The following is a 10687-nucleotide window of genomic DNA, read 5'->3' on the forward strand; positions in this document are numbered from 1 at the left end:
CAAACACAGATATCAGTAATCAGCATATGTGTCTCAACGATGGTGACAATAAACAAAATATTTAGACAATCAGATCAGCTGCATAATGCTCTGATGCATTCTGGGAGTTTTATACTATAGTACCCAGCATGCATTGCGGCTACACGATGCTTTTGATTGTCACCATAGTTGAGAATCATGTGCTGATTCTTGATGTCTTAGTGTGTCATCTCAAAGTGCTTTTTTAAAAAATAATAAAAATAAAAATTTCTGTAATTCAGCTCAAGCCACAGAAACCGTGTTTGTAATGTTAGTGTCTTAATAGCGCAAAACCGTTCTTTTCATCTAATCAACATCATTATCATGATAGTAAAATCACCAACAGCTAACAGACAACACCTGATTTGATTTGATTTGATTTCAATTTCTATTATATATGTATAAAGTTAAGAGGCCAACTAATGGAAACATCAATCACCATCATGGTAACCTTAAATGAAACAAACATGAGAGTTAAACTTCTGCTAATTCTCAGTAAGATCTTCTGTAGACGTGTGACAGAAATAAAGTCAGTCTGGTTAGTAATAAGTGAAGCTGGTAATGCTGTTTGTGGAGTTGTTGAATCAGATCTTCAGAGATTTAATGTCTTTTATCTTCAGTTGATTTCCTCTAAGGCTGTGGCTGAAGTCAGTTGTAGTTCTTGTGTTTCTGCTCATCTCTTTTTTTCTTCTTTCCTTCAGTGATTCTGCGTGAAAACAGGCTTGTTAATGCTGAGATGACTCTATAAATAATACATAAGATTTTGTGGATCAGATAAAGTCCAGTTCTTTGCTCTTGGCTGACATTTGGCATTTCTATGGCCTGCTTGTGGTCCAGATCTGGCAAACAGGAGCGGTCCGCCCAAGTGCCATCATTCCTGCCACATGTGGGCCAGATCATCATTCCGCATGTGCCAGATGTGGGCCGGATCTGGGCCGACACAGTGTTGCTATCTGGGTAAGAATCCGTTGATAAATGAACAGAACATTGTAGCACTCTTCCCATCCTATAAATGACAATAAGCTTTGTGCTTTATTACTTTTGATATGAAACAAAGTCTCAGATTTCAAATTCTGTCCATTTTATTACGAAATTCAAAAAATAACAATTTTGGCGCTGTTTAATGTGACGTGACAGATGGCTGTAGCCTCAGATCAAGAGAGGCGGCAACGCAAATCGCTCGTGAACTGATAATCTCCTCCGCTTTAATACCAGTTACAGCGTGATAAACATGAATTAACAACTAAAGGTATGTTGAAAAATACAGTACACCTTACCGAAATCTGTATCCTGTCTAATGGAATAGCTTAATCAGTGTTGTAAGAAATGTCACTTAACGTCACATTTTACCTCCGAAAAAACATTCAGTGACCATAACTCGTTAGTCAGCTATAAAACTGAATTGGTAAATATATGCACCATATTACACATTTGTTATAATTTATATTGTTCTTCAATATTTAGCCTAATGCTTTGAATATATCCGTCAAGTTTTGCCACCTTTTAAATAATGTATTTCAAAAAAGTAGAAATATAATTACATAATTGTAAAGTTAGCATTTTAACTTTATCATTATAAAAACTTACTTCCACTAATTTAAGTGTTTGTATACAAATCAGTTAATTTTAACCTTCAATATTATAGTACTGTAGAACTGATTCCCATGTATAGTTTTTTATGGATTTTTTTTTTCTTTGAGAAAATTTGTACTGTTCCTTTCACTGCACTTTCCTGTTGTGTGTTTTTCATTGGCTTATAATTAACTGCTTCATGTGTGTCTGGTGTTGATACAGATGGAGTGTTTGTGATGGAGGAAGATTCAGTCACTCTACACACTGGTGTTGAAATGAACCAAGAAGACAGAATTAGATGGTATTTTAATGACACTCTCATCGCTCAAATCAATGGAAAAAGTGAAACATGTACAGATGTTCAGTGTGATAAAAGTAATGAGAGATTCAGAGGCAGACTGAAGCTGGATCATCAGACTGGATCTCTGACCATCATGAACATCACAAACACACACACTGGAGATTATGATCTGAAGATCATCAGCAGCGGCAGCAGTGGCAGTGAACAGGTCTTCAGTGTTATCGTCATTGGTGAGTCATTATGTTTAAAAACAAATCTTGTACATTTAAACTACATCCAAAATGTGTTTATTGAATTATTTTGCATTGACATTCAGAGTTTTTTTTTTTCTTTACCTATAAAAACATTATTTTTCTCATCATTTAACAGTACTACAATGCCTGTTTTCACCCTGTTTGGATGCTCTGTGTTAGTTTCCGTTTCATTTAAACCTGCCTTCCAAAAAGCGCAGTTTTCTCTGATTGGTCCCAGTGTTTTGTAATTGGTCTACCGCTTACTTAGAGCATATATACATTTATACATTTACACATTTGGCAGACGCTTTTATCCAAAGCAACTTACATTGCATTATACTATACATTTATATCTGAGTATGTGCAATCCCTGGGATCGAACCCATGACCTTGGCATTGTTAGGGCCATGCTCTAACCACTGAGCTACAGGAAAGCTATCTAGGAAAGCTAGATCAGAAATGTAACTCCTCTTACTATAGATGCTGAGATGATGATGCTGTAAACACAACTGTAGCTACTCTAACTATGAGTCCAATAATGACGGTTAAGAAGAACGAGATGATCAACCTGATTTACCTTTGCAAATATGATTATGCATTATGTTTCACAGTGGTGATTCTTTATTTTATACCTCCTTACATTTTGGATGTAATGTTATAACTTTGCCATTTATAACATTTGACCTGCATTTGGTACAAAAAACATTTGTTTGAAAAATGTTGAACACAACACAATGTTGAGGTTGTACGGCTGAGAAACTGTTTCCTAAGTTAGGAATGTAGAAGAGGGAGATTTAGACTTGGGGTGGAAAAAAGTTTCTCTTGGACATGGCTACAACATGCTACTAACTCAACTAGGCTCTGGCCCTTTATTCTGCGTATGCCTTGGATGGGAATTGTTTCAATTAGGAATATTTGCTCCTGGAAGAAAACTCAAGACTGCAATGGAGGAGTTTGAGGGAGTTCAGGAATAGTGACACTGATATAGAGAATAATTCCCGCTGGAGAGACTTTGCAGAGCTTTTTCTTGCTCAAACAGCATCATTACACACTAAAGAAAGATGAACATGAAAAAAGAATAATTTGTCCTTTTTAAACACATTTTGCTCTTCCGTTGGTTAGTTGTTTTATTATCACTCAGTTTTGTTTTGAACAGTTTCTCATCATCCAGAAATCAAAATACAGAGGTTTTGATGTAAAAGCTTGTATTGTATAAAGCACTATATAAATAAAAGTGACTTGACTTAAAATATATTCATAATCACAGAATGTGGATAAATGTTCCTTTTCAAACTGAAAGTCAAAGCATGTTTTATTTTTTTCATATCCACAGTTCTTATGTTATGTGTCTGTCCCCCCAAAACAACATCCTTCAGTCATCTGTTGGTTTGTGTTTCAGGTGTTTCTGCTGCTGAACGAGATGAAATGAAGAGAAAGTTGCTGAAGGAGGAAGAATCTGTCACTTTAGATCCTGGTGTAATAAGAAAATCAAAAGATATCATGTGGTATTTTAATGACACTCTCATTGCTGAAATCACTGGAGATCAGAGTCAGATCTGTACAGATGATCAGTGTAAAGAGAGATTCAGAGACAGACTTGAAGTGAATCAGACTGGATCTCTGACCATCATGAACACCAGAAACACAGACTCTGGAGAATATAAACTGAAAATCAACAGCAGCAGATTCAGCATCATCAGGAGCTTCAGTGTTTCTGTCACTGGTGAGTGTCATTGAGTCATTCAGTTCATTTTCACTTGAGTAGTTTTAGAAAACAGTTTGAAATAGTGCTAAATGTTTTCATTATAGATAATCTCTATCAACTTATGCACATCATAGTGACAGACAGTTTTCACAGTTTTGTCATTGCGAATTTTACAATTTTGAAGTCTATTGTTACTAATAAAGACAAATGCACAATATTAGTCAGTTTTCAAGTGAACCCCGCTGTTTTAGCTGATGTTGCTCAAAAAAAACAACAACAAAAAACACCAGATGCTGCCATTTATTGAATAAATCAATATACAACTTTTTACTGAAAATAGAAATATGTAAATGTCATTCAGAAGTATTGGTAAAGTTTATTATCAGTTGATCTCTAGTAATAATGACTGTCTGTGTTCAGCTGTTCCAGGTTCAGGTCTGTCTCTAGGTGCTTTAATAGGAATAGTTGTTGCTGTTCTGCTGCTCGCTGCTGTTAGTTTGATTTGCTATGGCCACTGGAGATCTAAGAAACGAGGCAAGTACTGCATACAGCTGATTTTACAAAATATAAATATGAGATTTATTTTGCAAAAAGAATCTTTACAAATATGTAAAAGTATGTATTTTTAATTGACCAAAGGTAGAGTTTGTTGTTATTGTTCAAACAGAAAACAGGACAGGTGATGATCGGGTGAGATACTGTGAGCTTTGAATCTGTCTTTCTGCAACAAAACTAATTTTATAAAAGACTGACATATCAGTGGTGTATCAGGGCCCTGTCGCATAAAAACCCTTAAGCGAGTTTATCTCTAAGGGGAAAATTTCCCTGAGGCAAGGGATTTCTTTACTTAAGTGTTTATACTAAGCATTTCACGTTGACATGGCAATAATTACAGCATCTCCCATAAACATAACATAACCAATCGCTTACTTTTAAACATGTTTAACTTTTACTACAGTTGAATAGCTGTACTACAATATTTGAGTTATGGAGATTACTCTCCATACACAAATTAAAGACACAAATGTCCTAAAATCTGAAATCTGAATTGTATGCATACCGATGGAGCACAGCTCAGAGGCTGCTTAAAATCCTGCCACGCCACAGAATTTTTCATTAAATTACATTATATTTGCACTTTCTGACTTCGGCTGCACACAAATTTACTGCTTTGGCCTGCTGACTTGAACTTAAGCATGCAAGATAATTAAAAATATTAATTCACAAATGTTGCTGTCAAGTACACCGTGGAAAGCTGCTCATATATTCAATTTTATTGTATTTTTAAAGTGCTTTTGTAACAGATGTAGGCTAGTAAGAGCTGTGTGTGTAAAGCCTGGGATAAACTGCACGGTTTTAGCAATCCTATAAGATCCTTACAAATCACACTGTGCATGAATCTATTAAACTTGGGTACAACAAGCATGTAGACTGTACAATGATGACACCTATTGACTCGTGAGCTATGATGCAAGTTTCTAAAGAATAAAACATTTCTCACAATACACATTAGCCACTTTTCCTCTGTCGGTCCAGTGCGAGCCAAGGCTTTCATCGTGCCAGGCTAGGCTAATAGCATCAGACCTGTAGCACCAAGCCCAAAATCATGCTGCATATCCACCTTCGGGCCAGAAGCACTCGCTGCTGTCTGAAAGTGAGTTTTGAGCTAAAATGAAGTCTTTAATGCTGATGTTAGCTGGTGACCAACATAACATGAAATCATCTGCGCCGCTGCCGTCTCCTGACTCAGATAAACTCCGGACTGACTCGGCTCGCTTACTTTCGGTTTTCTTGTGTTATAGTTGTACCGCCTTTACTGCTGTGGATACACTCCACGGCTACCAACGATCACTTTGTGTAACGTTACTAACCACGATTTCTTTTTTCAAGTTGTGTGCGATGGTTGTTTAAAGCAAGTCATTTAAAATAACTTGTTTAAGAGGATGTTGCTCTTGTTCTGTTTGACTTCAGAATGTAGAACAGGGGTCTTTACATTCAAAAAACATCAAAAAGCACAATTTTGTGTTTGTGTAATTGAATCATCAATCCTGGTCATTTGTTGTTCCTTTTCCTGTAAATCTGTTTCTTTCTTTCAGGAGAATGGTCTCCCACAAGAAGTGGCCCTTAATCAGACTTGGACTCCACAGATGAAGCTAATGGGATGTCCCTAATCGGACAATGGCTGCATTTACACTGCAAGTCTTAATGCACAGATCCGATCTTTTGACCACATCCGATTTTTTTGGCCAGCGTGTTTACATTCACTTCAGACACGACTGGTATCCGGTATCGGTGTTTACATTAATTCCCGCCCAAAATGATTGTCATTGATAGCTTTACATGCACATGGTAGTTCCTCGGGTTTTGAATGACCGTGCTATTAAAATTATTTACATATTTCACGTAGGGTGGTCATGATTACCTGCCAGAATGGATCAGTTAACAGCTGTCAGTGTCTTGGATGTTTTGCCGCGCAATTTCTTTGAAGGAAATTTCTTTCAAGGAAAAAATAGACATATAAAGTTTCTTCCTCAATAATAAAATGTTTAGTGTGAGTGCATACAGACACGTCTGCTTAATAATACAACATTAAAGCTACCTTTTAGTCAGCAAACGTGTTGCCCTCGCCTTGTGATGGCTTGTATTTCCAATGGGAATCGGATATGCGTGTTTAGACATAGGTCACATGTCTAGAGATCGGATATGTATCTGATTTAAAACCACATTTGGAAGTGGCTCACATCGGATGTGAAAAAATCTGATCTCGTGCTTTACACGTGTGCAACTAATTCAGATCGGTGTCAGATGTGAGCAAAAGATCTGATTTTTATGTGCCAGTGTAAACGCAGCCAGAGTCCCTGCAGATGGTTGTCGCTGATGGTTTGTCCTTAATCAGACAAACCTCCCTTGTTCAGGTAGCTTTGCTAACTCTAAACTGACATTTTTACCCAGGAACACTTGAGAAATTAAACATTTCACACTCTACACTAATGTTTGGTTAACAAAGTTTGTGGTTAAAGATCGAAGGTTCAAATCCAGCAAGGTTTGATCCATGAAATATCACCATTGTGTCCTTGATCAAACTCTGAATCTCAGGAACTGAACCTGTAAAACCGCACTGAAAGACACTGGATTGATCAGATACAAAATGCCAAATATGTTTTTTACATAACTTATATATTTCATAACTGTTACTGACTGCTGTGCGAGCCTTTTAGTGGGTGTTACGACCCAGATTAGGGACCAACATAAAAAGCCGTTGAAAAGTTATAAGCAAAAATCGCAATGGCAAGATCAAATTTATTGGCAGTAAAAGTCTCAAAACTATAACAAAGAAACAAAAAGAAACATACAAAACAAAACTCAAATATATACATACAAAACTCAAATCAGGACCGGTGAGCTAACTTATCTAAACTACAACTCCAAGTTTAACTTTCCTCACTCCGAGGTAAATAACAAACACAAAAGAATCTTCGGGTCAGCTTACATACCTATGCTTTAATATAATTAAACAAACAGATCTCACCATCTTGTACAAAACAAAAGAAGGAAAAAACCTCCAAAACCTTCACCAACAGGTTTCTTGAGGTAGGCCAAAAGTGAAGTGCCACCAGCAGCTCTTAAATAGGCAGAGGCCACAGGTGTTGGAGATAATCAGGCTCCGCCTGTTAACCGATAAAACAATGATATTGGTTTTTGTATTATAGATTTCAGATATTTGTTTATTCCACTGAATGTCTTTGTTGAAATATGCAAAAGTGAATGTTTGTTTGTTTTTTGTACTGTGTAACTTGTTTCATTCTGCCTTTTTTTTCAAGCTTTTGAGATGTTGATGAAGTTCTTTATGTGAAGTTCTTGTCATGTGAGGACTGATGGAGACCTGTGGGGAGTTCAAGGTAAAGATTCACTACTGTTTCCCTCCTTTTCTTGACTAATTCTTTTCTTAAAGCATGTTGAGCTGTGCTGTATTTTATATATATATATATATTTTATATAATTTAATTATTGTTTTGCTGGTGTGTTTGTGTTGTAGAATATTATCACTGTGTGATGGAAATAATCGTCTGCACTTGAACAGGAAAAGTATGTTTGACCCTAGTTTAAATGTCATGTTTGTCTGAACAATGGAAAAGACCTGTAATTGTGTGAATCTCTCTTTCTTTCTCAGGTTAATTAGAGCTGTTTCCTGCACTAACTGATTACACCATCCACCATCACCCAATCACAACGCACCCCGTCACTTGAACACTAATCACGCATACCTGCACGTCATCAGCACACTCATTACCGGCAGTATAAAGGACTCTCATTCAGACACGCTCATTGTCTGGTCTCGTTTGCATCTTCCCTGGGCGCTTTCCTCAAGGACTTCGTTGGATTACTTACCTGTCTCCAAGTTTGTCTCCTGTTCTCCTCCTGTATACCTCGTCATCGTTTGTGAAGTCCAGCTCAATCGTTTGTGTCTGGAAACCAGCATTCTGCCTCCATATCATCATCTACAAAACAAAAGGACAGTATTACCATTCCATTTATCTCTATTCACCTGAAGATTTGCCATTCACTCACCTCCATAACTGTTGTTCATCTGGTTGTGAAAATAAACACCTTACTTTAATACATCCCGTGTCTCTGCCCTTCTGTGATTGTAACAGGTTGTATATTAACAGTTTTATAATCATCATGAAATTTCACTTGAATCAAACAATTGAGAGAATTGCTATTAACACATTTACATTTATTTCTGTAAAAGTAAATATGTAAGGAATAATTGAAGATGGACCATTGAATTCTTAGAAAATAATGCACACCCGAGTTGGTTTGCATTTTCTATTTTCATTTGTCAGGAAATGAATCCTGTTGAAAAGCGTATAGTAAAAAAAATCCTTCTGATGAATCTGCCTGAGGCTTTCTGAAAATCCCCTCATTCCAGTGCATCTCAAGTGTGATTGGACAAAAATATGATCACGACACTCAAAAGTGCAACACATCAACTCTGATAATACTTCAGAGACGTTAACTGAAACACAAAAACAAAAGAAACGGGAAAAATGCGTGAGAACCGATCAACAACCTACGTAGGAGGGGACGTTCTCATGAACTTGAACTTCCCCAAAAGTTCTCTACACAGCAAAAACTTGAGTTTTAAATAAACTCCCCGGGGAGTAGTGTTAAAGTTAATGAGATAAAGTGATTAATTGAGTGATGATTGACAGTTATTGAAAACACAAGCAGAGACGTTTACAAGCCGAATCACCAAAGGAGAAAATCACAATTTGTAAGTCACCATTACGGTAGTCAGTATTTGCTTTAGTTAGGCTTCTATCATTTTTGTTGGGCTGCTGTAAATGAGTTATAACAACCAAACAAAGAGAAAAGATGATCAAGTGGTGTTGGTTATGTTTTCACATAATCATTATTTGACCTGAATCACTGAACTCATTTAGAGCCCAATCTCTGAGTTAGATTTACATTATTGATTACAGCAGCACTGTGATTATACAGCACAAGATCAGCTTTATCAAAATAATCTGAAGGATTATATTTACATACAATTTAAATACTATTTACATAAGACGGTGTACCAGAAGCCATTGTTCTTTATGCAGAGTTTTCAAAATAACAAAGAAAATTACTTCAGTTTACAAAAACTTCCCCGGATTACTGAAAATTATCGCATTGTGAGTCTGTCGGCTTTGTGTTAATGTATTAAGCGTGAACACACAGTGCTTATTCCTTTATTAAGGATCTGCAGACCATGAACCAGTGTGAAAGAAGTGCTGCAGTAACAATCTGGTTTGGTCCCCTAAAGGTTCCTGTAATGTTACTAATGGTTCTGAAAACTTTCAGTAAACGTGACAAAGGGACCTAAATAGGACCAAAAACACTTAGGGGACAATTGGGGGTTGGTCCTGGGAATGTAGTGTAGAGACCTACGCTACAGTGGAGAACGTCCTATAGTAATAGTCCCCTAAACATTCCCGAAACAACCTGAATGTTCCCTGAAGGTCCACCAAATAACATCCCTCAACCCTTAAAACAGTCACATCATGACCGTCTCTGAACACTCTGAAAATCCTCCATTATAACTGACTGTTGTTGGAACTCTTGCTGTAGTTTCACACTACGGTGTACATTTTAGGACATCCTCAGACTTCAGTCATACAATGAAAAGGTGTCATGCCTCAGACTAAAAGGCTTCAGGCTTCAACGGCATCACGTCTCAGGAAAAATGTCAGCTGTCAGGTCTCATACAATTAAGGGGGGACACTACAGGGAAAAAAGTTTTTTCATGCACCTGTCAGTTTTGAGATTTTGCACTTTTTTCTTTTCTTTTCTTTTCTTTTTTCTGATTGGTGGAAAGAAAGCATCCAAAATACAATTTTAAGTGTTTATAGCACTTTATCTATTTGCGTCTGTAGATTTCAATTACAGTAAATATCTTTAAAGGTCGTTTTCTCCCGCTCTGAGTCAGAAATCTCCACTTCAGCAGAAATTACATACACCAAACTTTACAGTTTTATTCCTATCTATATTCTGATGGTTTTTACTGAGGGGTTTGTTGATATATACTTTTCCTGATTTTATACAATTTTTTATTCCTAAAAAAAATTTTGATTTTTTTTTTTTTCTGTATGTTGACGGTATTTTCTGATTTATGGAGTGATAAAAATAGATATCCAAAATTTCCTCTGTAAAAATCCTTAAAATTTAACATGTCAAAAAAAATTAAGAAGTTTGAATTTGACTTCTTCCAATATTCAAGTCTCAAGTCTACTTTATTTATAGAGCCCTTTCCACTAAGTAGACCAAAGGACTGTACAGCAACACAACAAAAACAAAAACTATACTATAACA

The 10687-nt window shown here is 36.5% G+C and overlaps 1 protein-coding gene across 4 annotated transcripts in view; it reads left to right on the top strand.

The window, feature by feature from the left end:
- The window catches only part of LOC137027970 (uncharacterized), a 28256-nt gene extending 19822 nt beyond the window's left edge, over positions 1-8434 (top strand). For 3 of the 4 annotated variants that reach the window (XM_067396627.1, XM_067396628.1, XM_067396630.1), the window contains 5 exons: positions 1813-2121; positions 3524-3847; positions 5926-7728; positions 7866-7915; positions 8001-8434. In XM_067396627.1, the coding sequence (XP_067252728.1) occupies positions 1813-2121; positions 3524-3847; positions 5926-5957 (665 nt within the window). In that variant the 3' untranslated portion in view covers positions 5958-7728; positions 7866-7915; positions 8001-8434. The remainder of the gene's footprint in view (positions 1-1812; positions 2122-3523; positions 3848-5925; positions 7729-7865; positions 7916-8000) is intronic. The other variant, XM_067396629.1, reaches the window with a different exon arrangement.
- The last annotated feature ends 2253 nt before the right edge of the window (positions 8435-10687 follow it).

Source organism: Chanodichthys erythropterus, chromosome 10, assembly GCF_024489055.1.
Source record: "Chanodichthys erythropterus isolate Z2021 chromosome 10, ASM2448905v1, whole genome shotgun sequence".
Taxonomy (NCBI): Eukaryota; Metazoa; Chordata; class Actinopteri; order Cypriniformes; family Xenocyprididae; genus Chanodichthys; species Chanodichthys erythropterus.